General features: G+C 46.2%; 2 protein-coding genes across 3 annotated transcripts; both read left to right on the top strand.

Annotated features, from left to right (window-relative positions):
• The first annotated feature begins 1494 nt into the window (after positions 1-1494).
• On the top strand, positions 1495-18192 carry LOC139416346 (solute carrier family 26 member 6). Its single transcript, XM_071164867.1, has 18 exons — positions 1495-1887; positions 2171-2310; positions 2433-2543; positions 2745-2893; positions 3023-3187; positions 3435-3587; positions 3737-3819; positions 12002-12149; positions 12263-12376; positions 13834-13911; positions 14093-14188; positions 14291-14397; positions 14546-14615; positions 14720-14809; positions 15262-15405; positions 15522-15576; positions 17416-17534; positions 17681-18192. The coding sequence occupies exons 1-18, from the start codon at positions 1754-1756 to the stop codon at positions 17708-17710; spliced, it is 1986 nt and encodes a 661-aa protein (XP_071020968.1). The 5' UTR covers positions 1495-1753; the 3' UTR covers positions 17711-18192.
• LOC139416348 (prestin) lies at positions 9541-11976 on the top strand. Of its 2 annotated transcripts, XM_071164869.1 has the most exons (7): positions 9541-9919; positions 10203-10342; positions 10465-10575; positions 10777-10925; positions 11059-11224; positions 11452-11604; positions 11754-11976. In XM_071164869.1, exons 1-6 carry the CDS (start codon positions 9786-9788, stop codon positions 11460-11462), a joined length of 711 nt encoding a protein of 236 aa, XP_071020970.1. In that variant the 5' UTR covers positions 9541-9785; the 3' UTR covers positions 11463-11604; positions 11754-11976. The 2 variants fall into 2 exon arrangements, with proteins under 2 accessions (XP_071020970.1, XP_071020971.1); XM_071164870.1 differs by lacking the exons at positions 11059-11224; positions 11452-11604; positions 11754-11976 and having other exon boundaries at positions 10666-10909.
• Positions 18193-20451: the final 2259 nt, after the last annotated feature.

Here is a 20451-nt window from a genome sequence, read left to right as displayed (position 1 = left end):
AATGTTTTAAACAAATGTCAGGGGATCAGAATTTTAAAAGAGGATAGTTTTTGAGCTTGTTTAAAAAAATAATAATTAACTGCTCCCTGAGCATGTTGGTACAGTATGTATAACTATAATTAATATAATTATTATAATATGCCTACTGTACCAACTCTACTCTACTAATTTTTGTGATAAGACATGAAATGCTAGTGAAATCATGGGATGTTCTACTTATGTCCACCTTTTATCATGCCAATTGAAAGTCACACCATGACATAGTTGACTACTCGTTTCTGGTTGGGCTCGAAGGGAAGTCAGTTTGATCCATTTTTATCCAGTCCGTGAGACATGTTCCGTTCTCCATAACTTTTCGCTCCTTCTGTCATTCCAAAGCACACGGGAACAACAGACACTGAAATACAACCGGACTTTGTATACCAGCTCACTTTTCCCTTCTCCTACTGATAATGCTATCCGATGCGGAGCCGAGTTTAGTTTATTACAGCAAGAGGCATCTGACTTCACTTACACGCGTGACTCACAGTGCTTCTTGGACCATGTATCATGGAACGGGCCCAGATAGATCCAGTCCCCACTGTCGACAAGATCTTATGGAATTATTAAGGAATAATTCATGATCCAAATGTAATCAGGGGCATTTCCACTCCCAATCTGTGTTTGTTAACGGTTCCTAAAAGATTAGAGTATTACAGTTTTGTGTTTCCCTGATTTCATATGTGTGTGGAATGTTTTCCTCAGGTCTCCACACTGTTGTAGGCGGTGAGGGATTGGTTCAGTGTAGTACAGGCTGATGTCTTGTAATCCAACAACCATTATAAACTGGGTGGTTCGAGCCCTGAATGCTGATTGGCTGAAAGCTGTGGTATATCAGACCGTATGCAATGGGTATGACATTTACATTTTCTTTTTACGGCTTTAATTATGTTGGTAAGCATTTTATAATACCAATAAGGCCCCTCAGGGGTTTGTGATATGTGGCCAATATACCATGGCTAAGGGCTGTGTCCTAGCACTCCGCGTTGTGTCGTGCCTAAGACCAGCCCGAGCTGTGGTATATTGGCCATATACACCACACCCCTTCGGGCCTTATTGCTTAACTATACTAGTGGTTGTAGGATTTCGACAATACATTAGTTTGTTAGATAGCTTAAGTCCTGTGAATGTGACAGTGTGCTGTTTAATCAACTGCAGATGGGCCAGGATATCAAGGAGTTTGCTTGGGTTCTCCCTCTTGGGAAAGGCCCTACTTTTAAGCCAGGGCTCTTTTGGTTCCGTCCCAAATGGCATCCTATTCCCTGTGTAGTGCACTACTTCGGATGCCATTCTGTCTGAATGCGAGCCACGATAAAGGAAGTTTTCAGCAGCGTTGAATCGCTGAGGGGAAGGGAGCGGATTGCCCGCTGCTCTGAGCAGAGTTCAAGGCTTCACTCCACCCTCCCCGGCACACGTGGTGTACGGTAAACACACTCACATGACATCAGCCTGCTCATTCTCTCTGGACATAGTTGTGTACAGGTTTTGTCTTCACCTAGTATTTAGTCTCCCACACACACACGGTCGGGTTATTTTTCTATTTAATTGCTATGCTATTCTTTTGCACTTTCACTCTAATTATATCTAAACTGGCTCACTGAACTATTCAGACACAAAATAGAGAGAAATTGGCAAATGGAAAATTGGCAGCAGTCAGACCGTCCTTATATAGCAGTGCTGGAGAGTGTTCCTGCACTGAGCCTTTGACTTCGAGATGGACAGTATTATTCTTAATCCGGTCCGGCCTGATCACACAGCCATGCTGGACGAAGCACAGTTGGATATACTGGGTCAGCGGTTGGGAAAGAAGTCCCGGTCGGTTTGGGAGAGGGTGAAGGCAGAATGCTGGTGAGTGACAGTGGAGCCTTGCTGCTCCAGCGCGGCATTCATGCTCTATATTTCCATTGTGGTGTGAATGTTAACCCCACCCCCCAGTAGTCTGGGGCATCGTGAAGGGACATACTGTATATTATTATGAGGGACAATATCACATTGTTGGTGTTTCTTTAAAATATTACATTTCCTTTTTATATTTTAACAATTGTTTTATTTGGCCTACATATTTATACCTGTCAAATTCAACAGAGAATTTAGGATTGAACTCCAGCTCTGGTTGTGTCTCCTCTCCCAGGTGTTCTGGTCCCAGGCTGAAGAGCTGTATGTTGTCATCTGTTCCTGTCCTCTCCTGGCTGCCCCGCTACTCCCTCAGAGACAACGCCATCGGAGACCTGATTTCGGGCGTCAGTGTGGGTATCATGCACCTACCCGGAGGTACCACTGACTACCTGCAGCTACAGATATGAATGAGATTGATACGCACCTGGTTATACCTACCGCTCATGTCTGCTTTAGGCCAGACGCTTCACTCTCTGTGTTTCTCTCCCCCCCCTAAGGCCTGTCTAATGCGTTGCTGGCCGGGGTGCCGCCTGTGTTTGGTCTCTACACCTCTTTCTATCCGTCGGTCATCTACTTCATCTTTGGGACGTCCAGACACCTCTCAGTGGGTGAGTGTTAACACGGACCTCTGCGTCACTCTCATCACCTGAAGGGGTGGGCATAATCCAATTCCTTCACGGGCTTTCTTCTCTTTTCAGTAAGTGCTGAATGAGTGAAATGTGGGTTTGAGTTCAGATAGCCTGAGCGAGGAACGAGTGCAAGGCTTTGAATATGACATCGGTGCGTTTCCATGCATGACGGGCACACAGGTACTTTCGCCATTCTCTCTATCATGATTGGCACTGTGACGGGCAACGTGGAGTTGCTTAGCAACGGTGTCGAGGAGCGGGAGGGCGATGGAGGGATGGCTCGAGTGTGTGTGGCAGTACAACTTACCTTCCTTTGTGGCCTTATACAGGTGAGAGCACGCACGCACACGCACACACACACACACACACACACACACACACACACACACACACACACACACACACACACACACATCTTAGGATGACAGGCTAGATCTGTTACTTGTCCCTCTCTACAGATAGTGTTGTTCTTGATGAGAGGAGGGGATGTGTGTCACTGGCTGTCTCAGCCCCTGGTGAGTGGCTATACAACAGCGGCAGCCCTTCATATCACCATCTACCAGCTGCCTCTACTCTTTGGCATCCCGACCCACAGACACAGCGGTTTCCTGGCTGTAGGCTGGGTGAGCTTTGTGTGTGTGTGTGTGTGTGTGTGTGTGTGTGTGTGTGTGTGTGTGTGTGTGTGTGTGTGTGTGTGTGTGTGTGTGTGTGTGTGTGTGTGTGTGTGTGTGTGTGTGTGTGTGTGTGTGTGTGTGTGTGTGTGTGTGTGTGTGTGTGTGTGTGTGCGTAGGAGACAGAGGGAGTGTGAGAAACCGGTTACAGTGTGTGTGTGTGTCCCTGTCTTCATCCCTGTTCCCTGGTGTGTGTCAGACGCTGGTTGATGTGCTGTCTAGAGTGACTAACGCAACGCCTGGGACGCTGGTTGTCTCCGCCATCTCCATGGTGATCCTGGTGGGAGGCAAGATGCTGAATAGACTCTTCAAGACCAAGCTACCCATGCCCATTCCATGGGAGCTAGTGCTGGTAGAGATACACACACACACACACACACACACACACACAGTCAGACATGAGTCAGAATTGCATAAAGGTCTTTCTGTTGAAGACTGTTCCAGTGTGATGACTTCATCTCCTCTGTCCTCTGTCTCCTCTGTCCTCTTCATTTTATCCAGATAACGCTGGCCACCTTCCTGTCAGTGCAGTTGGACTTGTCAGGACAACATGGTGTCCAGGTAGTAGGACACATACCCACTGGGTTAGTCCTACTGTCTCTCGTCGTATTGTTTGTGCCATGTCAAATGAATTTACTTGTGAGAGAATACAACAGCTGATTCTGAAGGCGTGTGGCAGATATTCACTCTTCTGTGAAGTAATCCGGTAGGATGCACTTGTGCCTCCTCGCCTTAAGGAGGCTATCGAAGAGGGGAGGACCATCTTCCCTTTGCCTACTAACGAATTGACACACTCCGCGACCATTTCGGGGTTTCGGGGTCACGGAGGAGACCCCCTAGGGAGCGTCTTCAAATAGATAACAAGAACAAGAAAACGCCCCCTTGTGTTGCTATTTTAAACTTCCAATCCAGTATCTATTTGAAGATGCTCATTAGGAGCAGCATGCAGTGAACAGACATACTGCCTTTCCAATAAAGAAAAGTGCTGGCATATAATATGGACACTGCAACATCAGTGTTAACGTTATCAGTCCGTGTCAATGCTAACTGGTCTAAGAGACCTGCTCCTGTCTCCTCTCCTGTCTCCTCTCCTGTCTCCTCCCCTGTCTCTTCTCCTGTCTCCTCTCCTGTCTCCTCTCCTGTCTCTTCTCCTGTCTCCTCTCCTGTCTCTTCTCCTGTCTCTTCTCCTGTCTCCACTCCTGTCTCCTCTCCTGTCTCCTCCCCTGTCTCTTCTCCTGTCTCCTCCCCTGTCTCTTCTCCTGTCTCCTCCCCTGTCTCTTTTCCTGTCTCCTCTCCTGTCTCCTCCCCTGTCTCTTCTCCTGTCTCCTCTCCTGTCTCCTCTCCTGTCTCTTCTCCTGTCTCTTCTCCTGTCTCCACTCCTGTCTCCTCCCCTGTCTCTTCTCCTGTCTCCTCTCCTGTCTCCTGCCCTGTCTCTTCTCCTGTCTCCTCTCCTGTCTCCTCTCCTGTCTCTTCTCCTGTCTCTTCTCCTGTCTCTTCTCCTGTCTCCTCTCCTGTCTCTTCTCCTGTCTCCTCTCCTGTCTCCTGCCCTGTCTCTTCTCCTGTCTCCTCTCCTGTCTCCTCTCCTGTCTCTTCTCCTGTCTCTTCTCCTGTCTCTTCTCCTGTCTCCTCTCCTGTCTCCTCTCCTGTCTCCACTCCTGTCTCCTCTCCTGTCTCCACTCCGTGTTTCCACTCCTGTCTCCTCTCCTGTCTCCACTCCTGTCTCCTCTCCTGTCTCCACTCCTGTCTCCACTCCTGTCTCCAACTCCTGTCTCCTCGTCTGTCTCCACTCCTGTCTCCACTCCTGTCTCCTCTCCTGTCTCCTCTCCTGTCTCCACTCCTGTCTCCTTTCCTGTCTCCACTCCTGTCTCCACTCCTGTCTCCTCGCCTGTCTCCACTCCGTGTTTCCACTCCTGTCTCCTCTCTCCACTCCGCTCCTCTCTGTTGGCTCTCAAGTGTTTGTTTTCCTCTGACTTTGTCCTCTGTCAACACACAGACACTTGATCATATCAACCGAGAGACACAGGGCAAGAACTAGAGCAAGGAAATCCACATGAAAAATGATTCCCTTTGTACGCTGAGTGTACAAAACATTAGGAACACCTTCCTAATACTGAGTGGCACCCTCTTTTGCCCTCAGAACAGCCTCAATTTATCAGGGGCATGGACTCTACAACGTGTTGAAAGTGTTTCACATGGATGCTGGCCCATGTTGGCTCCAATCCTTCCCACAGTTATGTCAAGTTGGCCAGATGGGAAACTGTTGAGCGTGACAAACCCAACAGCGTTGCAGTTCTTGACACAAACCGGTGCGCCTGGCACCTAATACCATACGCCATTCAAAGACACTTAAATCTTTTGTCTTGCCCATTCACCCTCTGAATGGCACACACACACAATCCATGTCTCAATTGTCTCGAGGCTTAAAAATCCTTCTTTAACCTGTCTCCCATCCCCTCCATCTACATTAATAAAAGTGGATTGAAGTGACATAAATAAGGGATCATTTCACTCGGTCAGCCTATGTCATGAAAAAAGCAGGTGTTCCTAATGTTTTGTACAGTCAGTGTGTCGCCTATGCTTGATTTAGTAAAACACTTTTATACACTTGAATACTTTGCTGGGACATTTACATACAATTCTAAAACTGTTTACTATACAAATTCAAAGACAACCTCGCCCTATGTCAACTGTATATCAGTGAGAAACGGAGGTACTTCAAAGCTGAAATCCATGAAGGGGGAAACAGCGCCACTGTTCGGCCCCCAGCGCCGTTGTTATTGTTTTTGTTTTGTTGATAAAATGAAAAGAGAGAGGAGCGTCCAGCGTCGTGGTTTTAAAAAAAAGTCACATGACATATTCTGCAGTTCTAATCACGCGTGCAATGATGTCCTTAGGGAAAGACAGTGTTCGTTGTTTGAGAACTCACTTGTCTGTTCAACATGGAAGAATCTCCCCTCGTCCACAGCCAAGCCGACTATGACAACCCACCAGCGCCCCTCTCAGGCCGCACGGAGGAAGCGCACCCAGACGGGCCAGACCTCCGCCAACCTTCCCCCGGACAGCATGACCCCGTGGGGCGGACTGTCCCTATCCGAATCCTCCTTCACCAGCATCCCTCCGCCGCCGCCCGCCCCTCTCCCCACACCCCTGCCCCCCCAACTCCCCCGTCACCTGTCGGGGGGTGTCGGTGTCCGGAGCCCTGTCCCCTCACCCCCAGTCACAGCGCCCACAGAGGGGAGCAGGGCCGTGAGGGTGAGGCGCAGGGTGCCCCCCCAGCACAGGCTCCCCCGTGCCCCCCGCTTGCCCCCACTCAGACCCGTCACCAACCTCAGCTTCTCTCGCAGCTTCACCTTCTCCTTCTTTGAGCTGCCGCTGCACCAGTCCCCCCACAGCCGCGCTGAACGCGTCCGAGACCTCATGCTGCTGCTGAGACAGATCCAGTACTGACTGACCGCACTACACCGTGACCCAGAGCAGCGACTCAGTACTGACCACAGCATGGCTATTAACTAGGGCAATACTTGACCACTCACCGGGACAATGGTCCAGCTCTGGTTGCATCACAATTCCATCAAGTCCAAGCACTTGCACCGGTGGTCAGGCACGGTCCTTCTGAAAATGCGGCACTACTGTCCAGTACTGACCGACTTGATGGCACACCAAGGACCACAACAGGACCATGGTTATGTGCAGATATTCTGAACCCTTTCTGATTAACTCAGTCCAGGGATACTGCTTTTAAAGCACATTTATTCTCAGCGTTTGTATGTTAGTGTGCCCAGTGATTGGAGTACTAAACATTTGTGTGTGTGTGTGTGTGACGTGTTAAGAATTTGTTTGTTCTTATTGGCTGTCTGGATCTGGGGGTGAGGCTTTGAGACAGTGTAGCACGGGTTAAATGAGGTCATTTATCAGATTAAAACGTATCAACAAAAAAATAACAGATTTTTAAAAAAAACATACCGAGTTAAAACTCCGAATAATTGGATGGTAGAGTTTTATGTAGCCTGATATGCTAATCAAAGTCTGTCTAAGTTCATGTTTGTTGCAGTAGTTATAATGTGGCAAATGGTCCCATTGCCAGTTGGTAATCATTCTCTCCCAAGACATGGTAATTTAAACATCTGTATTTCTCTCTCAAAATCATAAGATTTATAGCATTTCGTTTAGTCGTCTTTACACTTTATATGATATAAAGAAAGTTCATGTTTGATCTAATGTGTCAATGTTTATAATGTAAGGCTGGCAAGAATTCTCTCCTGAGACTTTTGGGTAAAGCATTTTTCAATGTCTCCATTTGTGTCAGAATTATTTGGGCGAATTTGTTTCTAGTCATTATGTCACTTTATATTCTACAATGTGATGTGGCAAATGGCTATAATGCACGGCTCGTTTGAGAGCCTAAGATGCTTTATCCCAAGACCTTTATGCATATCAGTACAGCAGAAGAATCAACCCACACCTACAAAATCATCAAAAGTGGTGCACACTCATACTCACACACCTCTAAGCTACTCCACAGACACGCCCCCCCCCCCCCCCCCCCGTGCTGACTGACATGGTGTCACGTGTGGGTATCGGATGTCAGTGGACTTTGAGACGGGTGGGCCGAGGCGTTGATGTTCGTTTGGACCTTTTCATCAGGATGACAATCTGTGATAACCCTGTCGTCTCTGTGAGACCACGGGCAGGCACATCCCCGGTGGCATCAGGCTAAGGGGCCAGAGATTCACATCATTTCATTCCCATCACAACGTTGTTGTCTTTCGTTGTCTCAAGTTCCAGAGAAACCGCTGCAATGTTTTAAACAAATGTCAGGGGATCAGAATTTTAAAAGAGGATAGTTTTTGAGCTTGTTTAAAAAAATAATAATTAACTGCTCCCTGAGCATGTTGGTACAGTATGTATAACTATAATTAATATAATTATTATAATATGCCTACTGTACCAACTCTACTCTACTAATTTTTGTGATAAGACATGAAATGCTAGTGAAATCATGGGATGTTCTACTTATGTCCACCTTTTATCATGCCAATTGAAAGTCACACCATGACATAGTTGACTACTCGTTTCTGGTTGGGCTCGAAGGGAAGTCAGTTTGATCCATTTTTATCCAGTCCGTGAGACATGTTCCGTTCTCCATAACTTTTCGCTCCTTCTGTCATTCCAAAGCACACGGGAACAACAGACACTGAAATACAACCGGACTTTGTATACCAGCTCACTTTTCCCTTCTCCTACTGATAATGCTATCCGATGCGGAGCCGAGTTTAGTTTATTACAGCAAGAGGCATCTGACTTCACTTACACGCGTGACTCACAGTGCTTCTTGGACCATGTATCATGGAACGGGCCCAGATAGATCCAGTCCCCACTGTCGACAAGATCTTATGGAATTATTAAGGAATAATTCATGATCCAAATGTAATCAGGGGCATTTCCACTCCCAATCTGTGTTTGTTAACGGTTCCTAAAAGATTAGAGTATTACAGTTTTGTGTTTCCCTGATTTCATATGTGTGTGGAATGTTTTCCTCAGGTCTCCACACTGTTGTAGGCGGTGAGGGATTGGTTCAGTGTAGTACAGGCTGATGTCTTGTAATCCAACAACCATTATAAACTGGGTGGTTCGAGCCCTGAATGCTGATTGGCTGAAAGCTGTGGTATATCAGACCGTATGCAATGGGTATGACATTTACATTTTCTTTTTACGGCTTTAATTATGTTGGTAAGCATTTTATAATACCAATAAGGCCCCTCAGGGGTTTGTGATATGTGGCCAATATACCATGGCTAAGGGCTGTGTCCTAGCACTCCGCGTTGTGTCGTGCCTAAGACCAGCCCGAGCTGTGGTATATTGGCCATATACACCACACCCCTTCGGGCCTTATTGCTTAACTATACTAGTGGTTGTAGGATTTCGACAATACATTAGTTTGTTAGATAGCTTAAGTCCTGTGAATGTGACAGTGTGCTGTTTAATCAACTGCAGATGGGCCAGGATATCAAGGAGTTTGCTTGGGTTCTCCCTCTTGGGAAAGGCCCTACTTTTAAGCCAGGGCTCTTTTGGTTCCGTCCCAAATGGCATCCTATTCCCTGTGTAGTGCACTACTTCGGATGCCATTCTGTCTGAATGCGAGCCACGATAAAGGAAGTTTTCAGCAGCGTTGAATCGCTGAGGGGAAGGGAGCGGATTGCCCGCTGCTCTGAGCAGAGTTCAAGGCTTCACTCCACCCTCCCCGGCACACGTGGTGTACGGTAAACACACTCACATGACATCAGCCTGCTCATTCTCTCTGGACATAGTTGTGTACAGGTTTTGTCTTCACCTAGTATTTAGTCTCCCACACACACACGGTCGGGTTATTTTTCTATTTAATTGCTATGCTATTCTTTTGCACTTTCACTCTAATTATATCTAAACTGGCTCACTGAACTATTCAGACACAAAATAGAGAGAAATTGGCAAATGGAAAATTGGCAGCAGTCAGACCGTCCTTATATAGCAGTGCTGGAGAGTGTTCCTGCACTGAGCCTTTGACTTCGAGATGGACAGTATTATTCTTAATCCGGTCCGGCCTGATCACACAGCCATGCTGGACGAAGCACAGTTGGATATACTGGGTCAGCGGTTGGGAAAGAAGTCCCGGTCGGTTTGGGAGAGGGTGAAGGCAGAATGCTGGTGAGTGACAGTGGAGCCTTGCTGCTCCAGCGCGGCATTCATGCTCTATATTTCCATTGTGGTGTGAATGTTAACCCCACCCCCCAGTAGTCTGGGGCATCGTGAAGGGACATACTGTATATTATTATGAGGGACAATATCACATTGTTGGTGTTTCTTTAAAATATTACATTTCCTTTTTATATTTTAACAATTGTTTTATTTGGCCTACATATTTATACCTGTCAAATTCAACAGAGAATTTAGGATTGAACTCCAGCTCTGGTTGTGTCTCCTCTCCCAGGTGTTCTGGTCCCAGGCTGAAGAGCTGTATGTTGTCATCTGTTCCTGTCCTCTCCTGGCTGCCCCGCTACTCCCTCAGAGACAACGCCATCGGAGACCTGATTTCGGGCGTCAGTGTGGGTATCATGCACCTACCCGGAGGTACCACTGACTACCTGCAGCTACAGATATGAATGAGATTGATACGCACCTGGTTATACCTACCGCTCATGTCTGCTTTAGGCCAGACGCTTCACTCTCTGTGTTTCTCTCCCCCCCCTAAGGCCTGTCTAATGCGTTGCTGGCCGGGGTGCCGCCTGTGTTTGGTCTCTACACCTCTTTCTATCCGTCGGTCATCTACTTCATCTTTGGGACGTCCAGACACCTCTCAGTGGGTGAGTGTTAACACGGACCTCTGCGTCACTCTCATCACCTGAAGGGGTGGGCATAATCCAATTCCTTCACGGGCTTTCTTCTCTTTTCAGTAAGTGCTGAATGAGTGAAATGTGGGTTTGAGTTCAGATAGCCTGAGCGAGGAACGAGTGCAAGGCTTTGAATATGACATCGGTGCGTTTCCATGCATGACGGGCACACAGGTACTTTCGCCATTCTCTCTATCATGATTGGCACTGTGACGGGCAACGTGGAGTTGCTTAGCAACGGTGTCGAGGAGCGGGAGGGCGATGGAGGGATGGCTCGAGTGTGTGTGGCAGTACAACTTACCTTCCTTTGTGGCCTTATACAGGTGAGAGCACGCACGCACACGCACACACACACACACACACACACACACACACACACACACACACACACACACACACACACACACACACATCTTAGGATGACAGGCTAGATCTGTTACTTGTCCCTCTCTACAGATAGTGTTGTTCTTGATGAGAGGAGGGGATGTGTGTCACTGGCTGTCTCAGCCCCTGGTGAGTGGCTTATACAACAGCGGCAGCCCTTCATATCACCATCTACCAGCTGCCTCTACTCTTTGGCATCCCGACCCACAGACACAGCGGTTTCCTGGCTGTAGGCTGGGTGAGCTTTGTGTGTGTGTGTGTGTGTGTGTGTGTGTGTGTGTGTGTGTGTGTGTGTGTGTGTGTGTGTGTGTGTGTGTGTGTGTGTGTGTGTGTGTGTGTGTGTGTGTGTGTGTGTGTGTGTGTGTGTGTGTGTGTGTGTGCGTAGGAGACAGAGGGAGTGTGAGAAACCGGTTACAGTGTGTGTGTGTGTCCCTGTCTTCATCCCTGTTCCCTGGTGTGTGTCAGACGCTGGTTGATGTGCTGTCTAGAGTGACTAACGCAACGCCTGGGACGCTGGTTGTCTCCGCCATCTCCATGGTGATCCTGGTGGGAGGCAAGATGCTGAATAGACTCTTCAAGACCAAGCTACCCATGCCCATTCCATGGGAGCTAGTGCTGGTAGAGATACACACACACACACACACACACACACACACAGTCAGACATGAGTCAGAATTGCATAAAGGTCTTTCTGTTGAAGACTGTTCCAGTGTGATGACTTCATCTCCTCTGTCCTCTGTCTCCTCTGTCCTCTTCATTTTATCCAGATAACGCTGGCCACCTTCCTGTCAGTGCAGTTGGACTTGTCAGGACAACATGGTGTCCAGGTAGTAGGACACATACCCACTGGGTTAGTCCTACTGTCTCTCGTCGTATTGTTTGTGCCATGTCAAATGAATTTACTTGTGACATAAAACTTTAGTTATTACCATGTTATGTTCACAGGCTACATGGGCTGAATACAGAAATATGATGAAATTCCCAGTATGTCCCCTCTCTCTTTCCGTGGCTCCAGCTTGTCTCCCCCAGCCCTCCCCTCTCTAGCCCAGGCCAAACAGCTGTTTGGTCCTGCTCTGTCCCTGGCTGTGGTGGGCTTTGGCTTTACCTCCTCCATGGGCAGAATGTTTGCACACAGACATGATTACGCCATAGACAGCAACCAGGTAACAGAAAAATGAGCTCTCACATGGTCTCCTAATGGACTCACTATATTCACTCCGTTGTTAGGAGGACCAATTTCTCTCTCACTGCTATAATTGGTCTCTTCCTGCTGTAGGACCTGTTGGCGATAGGACTCTGCAACACAATTGGAGGGATGTTCCACTGTTTTGCCGTCAGCTGCTCGTTGTCACGCAGTACGGTCCAAGAAAGTATTGGGGTGAAAACTCAGGTAGACTTTTCTTTTTTTCTTTTTAAAGCTGGAATTTGGTACATTGCTGTGCTTCCATTCCGTCACAAGAGGTGTTGAGCGATGAGGTGTTAGATGGGGTTGAGGTCAGGGCTCTGTGCCAGCCAGTCAAGTTCTTCCACACTGATCTTGACAAACCATTTCTGTATGGACCTCGCTTTGTGCACGGGGGGCATTGTCATGATGAAACAGGAAAAGTCCTTCACCAAACTGTTGCCACAAAGTTGGAAGCCCAAAATCATCTAGAATGTAATTGTATGCTGTAGCGTTAAGATTTCCCTTCACTGGAACTAAGGGACATAGCCAGAACCATGAAAAACAGCCACAGACCATTACTCCACCAAACATTACAGTTGACACAATGCATTGGAGCAGGTAGCGTTGTCCTGGTATCCACCAAACCCAGTCAGACTGCCAGATGGTGAAGTGTGATTCATCACTCCGGAGAACGCGTTTCCACTGCTCCAGAGTCCAATGGCGGCGAGCTTTACACCACTCCAGCCGACACTTGGCATTGCGCATGGTGATCTTGGGCTTGTGTGGCCTACCACTTCGCGGCTGAGCTTTTGTGCTCCTAGACGTTTCAACTTCACAATAACAGCCCTTACAGTTGACCGGGGCAGCTCTAGCAGGGCAGAAATTTGATGAGCTGACTTGTTGGAAAAGTGGCATCCTACGATGGTGTCGCGTTGAACGTCACTGAGCTCTTCAGTAAGGCCATTCCACTGCCAATGTTTGTCTATGGAGATTGCAAGGCTGTGTGCTATATCTTATACATCTGTCAGTAACGAGTGTAGCTGATATAGCCAAATCCACTAATCTGAGAGGGGTGTCCACATACTTTTGTCAGTAACGAGTGTAGCTGATATAGCCAAATCCACTCATTTGAGAGGGGTGTCCACATACAGTGTATATACAAAATTATGTCATTCTCATTGAAAGGAAGTCGAAGAAGTGGTAGATCTGTTCAATGTGCACTATTTCTATGCTTCCCGTTTCTATGTTTTTGTATCTTTTACTTTCGATTTTATACACCAGCTTCAAAGAGCTGACAAATACAAAGTGTTTTGGTTAGGGAAAAGATATTTCCCAGCAGTTTAGATGTTAAAATGATTCTCTACACAATATACCCCATGTTTTGTCACATAAACTGAAATTGGGTGAAGTATTCACATTTTTGCAACCAGGAAATGAACAAATGAATTGTTCTTTGTGATAGACATACTGTAGTATTACATGTGAGAGGGATGCAGCAATGTAAAGCCTGGCTCTGGAATTGAACCCTGGTCTGCCGTGGGGAATATGTAGTCCATAGTTGGCTGTGTGCTAAACACCGGCACGGGGTCAAGTCTTAATCTCACATCTTCCCTCACTTATATGCATCCCACTCTTTTGCTCTCTCTTTTCTAATGTCTCCCCCTCGCTCCTCCTGTCCACAGGCGGCTGGGCTTCTCTCTGCTCTGATGATGCTCACCATCTTGCTGAAGATTGGACATCTCTTTGAGCAGCTGCCAATAGTACTCAAGTCATTTATAACACCTTCTACATTCCCTTCTCTAACACTGAAATCAGATGTTTTGTCTGTGTTTGCGTTCATTTGTTTGTTTTGGTGTTCATATGCTTCTGTTTCATTCTCTGCCTTTGTGTTTGTCAGTGTTTATACTTGTTGCTCTGTCTCTATGTGTGTGTGTGTTACAGGCAGTGTTAGCAGTGGTCATTGTGGTAAATCTGCAAGGAATTCTGGGTCAGTTTCGGGAAGTCCCAGTGCTCTGGGCATCTGACCGTTTGGACCTGGTATGTCAACCTCCATATAACATCCATCATCCATTTTGTAATCACTGATTACCCCAGATAGGCCTCTAATCCGGGGACTTTCCTGTGTCCCTCTCCCTACAGCTGGTGTGGGTGTTCACCCTGATCTTCACCCTGATTTTCAACCTGGATCTTGGCCTGGCTGCTGCTCTGGCCCTCTCTCTGATCACTGTCGTCTACAGGACTCAACTGTGAGTGTGTCGGTTACTCGTTAGGTGGCTTGCATGTTGTGGGATTCGCATAACACCTATGGAAAATCATTCACGTCTATTCTTTCTCATTTTGTCTTTTTGTATTCATCTGTCTGTCTGTCTGTCTGTCTCTTGATCGCTCTCCCAGCTCCCACAGTGCAGTGCTGGGTCATATTCCTGGGACGGACTGCTACAGGGACCTACGTCTCTATGCTGAGGTAACCTTTATGACAACCATTGAGAAACCTTTCACCTGAACTCACTAACCAGTCCCTGCTGTGCTGCTGATGAACAACACCCTGCTCTGCTCTGTGTTTCACAGGCCAGGCCGGTTCCTGGAGTTACTGTATTCTCCTGCTCCAACCCGCTGTACTTTGCAAATGCTGAGCTGTTCTTCAGCTCTCTCAGAAAGGTAGGTAGGCTACATGCTATGAGACATAAACTACAACTTAACCCAGACAATATAGCATAAACTACAACTTAACCCAGACAATATAGCATAAACTACAACTCAATCCAAGCAATATAAAATAAACTACAACTCAACCCAGAGAGTATAACAAACTACAACTCAACCCAGACAATATAGCATAAACTACAACTCAACCCAGAGAGTATAACAAACTACAACTCAACCCAGACAATATAGCATAAACTACAACTCAACCCAAGCAATATAATATAAACTACAACTCAACCCAGACAATATAGCATAAACTACAACTCAGCGCAGAACCTGTTTGTTTCTGCATAGTTGTGCATTCCTTCACGTACTTACTGTAGGTTGACAGCTGCAATTCATGCAATGTGAAAGTCTACGAACATTAGCAAGTGTGTGTGGGTGTGTGTGTTTTGTGAAAACAGTCTATGCAGCGTGTCCAACTGGAGAATGCAGCCCTCATTGAGAACCAGCCCTTACCTCAAATGCAAGGCGCAAGGCACTGTCTGGTGCTAGAGTTTAGCTCAGTCATCTTCATAGACTCTATGTCAATCAAAGCACTTTGTAAGGTGAGCCCAAACAGCCATTACCTGAAACAAATAACAGCGAGTATGAGACAGGGAAAGGGAACAAGAGATATTCCATACTGTGTTGTGTAACACACTGTGTTTTTCCGTTGTGGCAGGTTGTGGAGGAAATGGAGGAGCAGGGGGTCAGTGTGTTTCTGGCTGCTTGCCCAGGTAAATTCCCCTCAAACTTCCTGCTACTGCCATAACAACCTCACCTACTTATAAAACTCCCTGGTCTACCCTCAAAACAGTGATGGATGTACTGTAACATATACAGTTGAAGTCAGAAGTTTACATACACCTTAGCCAAATACATTTAAACTCAGTTTTACACAATTCCTGACATTTAATCCAAGTAAAAATTCCTGTCTTAGGTCAGTTAGGATCACCACTTCATTTTAAGAATGTGAAATGTCAGAATAATAGTCAAGAGAATGATTTATTTCAGCTTTTATTTCTTTCATCACATTCCCAGTGGGTCAGAAGTTTACATACACTCAATTAGTATTTGGTAGCATTGCCATTAAATTGTTTAACTTGGGTCAAACGTTTTGGGTAGCCTTCCACAAGCTTCCCACAATAAGTTGGGTGAATTTTGGCCCATTCCTCCTGACAGAGCTGGTGTAACTGAGTCAGGTTTGTAGTTCTCCTTGCTCGCATACACTTTTTCAGTTCTGCCCACAAATGTTCTATGGGATTGAGGTCAGGCCTTTTTGATGGCCACTCCAATACCTTAGCTTTGTTGTCCTTAAGCCATTTTGCCACAACTTTGGAAGTATGTTTGGGGTCATTGTCCATTTGGAAGACCCATTTGCGACCAAGCTTTAACTTCCTGACTGATGTCTTGAGATGTTGCTTCAATATATCCACATAATTCTCCTCGCTCATGATGCCATCTATTTTGTGAAGTGCACCAGTCCCTCCTGCAGCAAAGCATCCCCACAACATGAGGCTGCCACCCCCGTGCTTCACGGTTGGGATGGTGTTCTTCGGCTTGCAAGCCTCCCCCTTTTTCCTCCAAACATAGCGATGGTCATTATGGCCAAACAGTTCTATTTTTGTTTCATCAGACCAGAGGACATTTCTCTCATCTTCACAAGGTCCTTTGCTGTTGCACTTTTCTCACCAAAGTACGTTCATCTCTAGGAGACCGAATGCGTCTCCTTCCTGAGCGGTATGACGGCTGCCTGGTCCCATGGTGTTTATACTTGCGTTCTATTGTTTGTACAGATGAACGTGGTTCCTTCAGGTGTTTGGAAATTGCTCCCAAGGATGAACCAGACTTGTAGAGGTCCACAATTATTTTTCTGCGGTCTTGATTTTTAAAAATTTCCCCATGATGTCAAGCAAAGAGGCACTGAGTTTGAAGGTAGGCCTTGAAATACATCCATAGGTACACCGCCAATTGACTAAAGCCATGACATAATTTTCTGGAATTTTCTAAGCTGTTTAACGGCACAGTCAACTTAGTGTATGTAAACTTCTGGCCCACAGGAATTGTGAAACAGTGAATTATAAGTGAAATAATCTGTCTGTAAGCAACTGTTGGAAAAATGACTTGTGTCATGCACAAAGTAGATGTCCTAAACGACTTGCCAAAACTATAATTTGTTAACAAGAAATGTGGAGTGGTTACAAAACGAGTTTTAATGACTCCAACCTGTCTGAACCAAGCTTTAACTTCCTGACTGCATGTAAACGTCCGACTGTATATTTCATACTGTGAAATTTGGCGCTGGACATTGCTCTTATACCTCTCATTGATTGTACTGTTTTTGGTGTAATATGTGATTGCAGTTGCTTTAGAAATCAGTTTCAGATTGTAGGGTAATGTGCATGTCAGTTTCAAATTGTAGGGTAATGTGCATGTCCGTTTCAGATTGTAGGGTAATGTGCATGTCCGTTTAAGATTGTAGGGTAATGTGCTTGTCAGTTTCAGATTGTAGGGTAATGTGCTTGTCAGTTTCAGATTGTAGGGTAATGTGCTTGTGTGTTGCCTGTGTCCTGTAGACAGGCTGGTGATCAAGCTGCAGGCCCAGGGCTTCGTCCCAAACACTCTGTCCAGGTCCTGCCTCTTCCCGTCAGTGCACCACGCTGTCCAACACTGCCAGATATCGCCTCCCATGGCTGTGAATATGTTCCCTTTTTCTATATGCTTTGCTACTGGCATCGCTACCTCGTGTCCTACGTCTACCAATGTGTCTGTTAGAATTAGTGTGTCTGCTTTGTGATTGTTTTCTACCTCTGCATTGATGTTGTTCTTCTGCTCCTGTAGGACCACAACACAGAGCTGAGTGAGTGTTGATGTGCAGCCTGCATCTCATGGAGTGGATGGGAAAATGCCACCGTGGAATTCCTGCCTCAATCAGAATACGCAGTAGACTGAACTCCCAGCTCAAGCTGGCGTCGGCGATAGGACGATGAAAATGCTTTCCTTTTGATCTCCTTCGCCAACGCTGTGGTTCAACGTCTTCTTTTGAGCTATGAAAAGACAGCAGAGGGATTGGAGCCAGCCGGAGTCCGTCCGTCTGTCCGTCTGTCTGTCTGCCTCTGTCAGTGTGCCTGTCTTCCGATCTCTAAAACATGTCCAGGTCCAACCACCCCCTGCGCCACGATTAGGGGTGTCTGTGGGGGTTTAATGGTTGGGCGTCGCTCCTGCACCTCCTCCAATGAGATCAGACACTCATGGGAAGTGGGTGAGCTCGGCTGATGTCAATCAAATCAAATTGTATTAGTCACATGCGCCGAATACAACAGCTGTAGACCTTACAGTGAAATGTTTACTTACGAGCCTCTAACCAACAGCACAGTTTAAACAAATATGAGATAGAAGTAACAAGTAATTCAAGAGCAGCAGTAAAAAATATATATATACACAGGGGGGTGCCGGTACAGAGTCAATGTGCGGTTCCACCGGTTAGTTGAGGTTGTATGTGCATGTAGGTAGAGTTAATTAAAGTGACTATGCATAGATAGTCTTATGGCTGTTTAGAAGCCTCTTGGACCTACACTTGCCGCTCCGGTACCTCTTGCCATGTGGCAGTAGAGAGAACACCCAGACAGAATTGACTGTCATTCGTTGTTTGTATCATCGTTTCAATTTCCATTGCAGACCAACTGTACTACTGGCATTGCCTGGGTGGGTTTGTGCTACACAGAAATAAATAAGGACCGAACTGACTCGCCCTCTTGTGACAATGTAGTTCAGGAGGGCACATTTGGATGCTTTTCTCAACCTCGGTCAGTGAAAGGTTGTACAGGTTATGACTTCAATCCACATGCTGATAGCCTACTGCGGTTATGTTGTTGAACTACGAGACCATACTGTCAGGTCTTTCATTCTGCTGTGTGTTTTAGAAGACTTGGAAACAGAAGTTGTCTCCCATAAAAGCTTTATTGAAGCAATATGACATCTTGTGTTCAATTCTTTGTTGCGCACAGAATGGTTTAATCTTTTTCATTGTAACCATAATGTGTCATCATTGTGTTTCACCATGGCAAATCTTTGTAAGCTTACTCGGTCTGCAGCTCCACTAAAACATGACCGCTCTTGTGGTTTCCACGGCGATGGATTTCATGTTAATGATTGGCAGGTGCAACACCCCTGTTTGACTACCTATCATTCTTTTCCCAAGAGAAGTTGTGTGGACAACACTTCTATTAAACTCGATGTGAACCCTTGAATACCAAGGAAAGTAATACCGTTTCAACATATATCATCAAGCTTCAGATGAAATTAAATGACTATTAAATATGAATAAATGTTAAATATCTACTGCATACCAGAAGAGGGAGGGAAAGGAGTACAAGAGTACAGCCCATAGTTGAACTTAACTGCAAATGGAGGGACAGAAGAACTGCCTATACGGTATAATAACTGCCTATACTGTATGCCTATACTGTGTAATAAGTCTAGCAGAGGCCATAAATGAAGACATGGTTTATATAACGGGCTCTGCAAGAGGGGTGAACGAACTGGAGGTCAAAGTTCAAAGGTTATCCAGGGGTATATATATTTTTTTTTTTACCCCTATCAAAAAAAACTGTTTCAATGGAAGTTCGGTTCAAAACATTAGAATGACCAACAAACTCCAACAGAACAGGGTCATTATTTTCCCCTCATGGTCCCCTAGTATCATTATTGCGGCCATATCTGTTTGTCCACACAACCAGGTCATACACCATCCACACAGGGTAAGCAAAAACAAGCGTAACATCCCTGACTTAACTGAATTATGTCCTCTCTCTAACCAGGCCCAGATAAGACTCCTCAGACACCTCTTTCTAAAGACCTACTGTCTCACTGACTTGTAGCGTCAACAGCACACCTGTCTGTCCATCTCGGCTGGGATAAAGTGATTGATTGGGACTTAGACTCTTGCAGGTGGGGAGGAGGAGAGCAATCTGTGTTTTGTCTTCGTTCAAGTTCTGCTGTCAGAAGATACTTGGACAAAAGGGAATACTCAGTGACAGAGGAAGTTAAGGGGGAAACCAGAGGGCTTTCTAGGAACAGAGGATCTCAACTGGATTAATAACGGAAGAATGACCCCTCTCTAACTCATACCAAGACTCAGACACTTTGGACACAAATTCATCAAGTATTTGGATTACCATATTTGGACATCCTGAAAACGGATGTACTGACCTGCAGTAGATTGACCTTGAAGGAGAGGAACATCTTTCCACAAGTTGAAGCTACATCAAGTGGGATATTGCTGCTGATCATCGAGGATCAACCTGAAGCCAGTTTCTATTAATAAGACATTTAAGTCACAACACATCAGAGCACAGGGAGAGAGTTGACATCAGAGCACAGGGAGAGAGTTGACATCAGAGCACAGGGAGAAAGTTGACATCAGAGCACAGGGAGAGAGTTGACATCAGACAAGGCTGAAGGAAGAATCAGAGGTGACCTCTACACAGACGGGACTCTAGTGGGTCACACAGGCCCAACTATGTAGGAGAGAAGGCGTGTGGGCTATCGCACAGACAGAGAGGAGCTGGATAAAGTGAAAAAAATTGGACAAGATCCCTGTCTCGGAAAAG

Source organism: Oncorhynchus clarkii, chromosome 9 (assembly GCF_045791955.1).
Source record: "Oncorhynchus clarkii lewisi isolate Uvic-CL-2024 chromosome 9, UVic_Ocla_1.0, whole genome shotgun sequence".
Taxonomy (NCBI): Eukaryota; Metazoa; Chordata; class Actinopteri; order Salmoniformes; family Salmonidae; genus Oncorhynchus; species Oncorhynchus clarkii.
The sequence above is the reverse complement of the archived record's forward strand: the minus strand, read 5'-3'. Positions and strand labels throughout refer to the sequence as shown.

Coding starts and splice junctions, on each gene's coding strand:
- LOC139416348 (XM_071164869.1), top strand. CDS start 9,786: ATGGACAGTATTATTCTTAATCCGGTCCGGCCTGATCACACAGCCATG. Junction 10,343..10,464: donor TATCATGCACCTACCCGGAG/GTACCACTGACT, acceptor CCCCCCCCTAAG/GCCTGTCTAATGCGTTGCTG. Junction 10,926..11,058: donor TCCTTTGTGGCCTTATACAG/GTGAGAGCACGC, acceptor CCCTCTCTACAG/ATAGTGTTGTTCTTGATGAG.
- LOC139416346 (XM_071164867.1), top strand. CDS start 1,754: ATGGACAGTATTATTCTTAATCCGGTCCGGCCTGATCACACAGCCATG. Junction 2,311..2,432: donor TATCATGCACCTACCCGGAG/GTACCACTGACT, acceptor CCCCCCCCTAAG/GCCTGTCTAATGCGTTGCTG. Junction 15,577..17,415: donor GTTTCTGGCTGCTTGCCCAG/GTAAATTCCCCT, acceptor TGTGTCCTGTAG/ACAGGCTGGTGATCAAGCTG.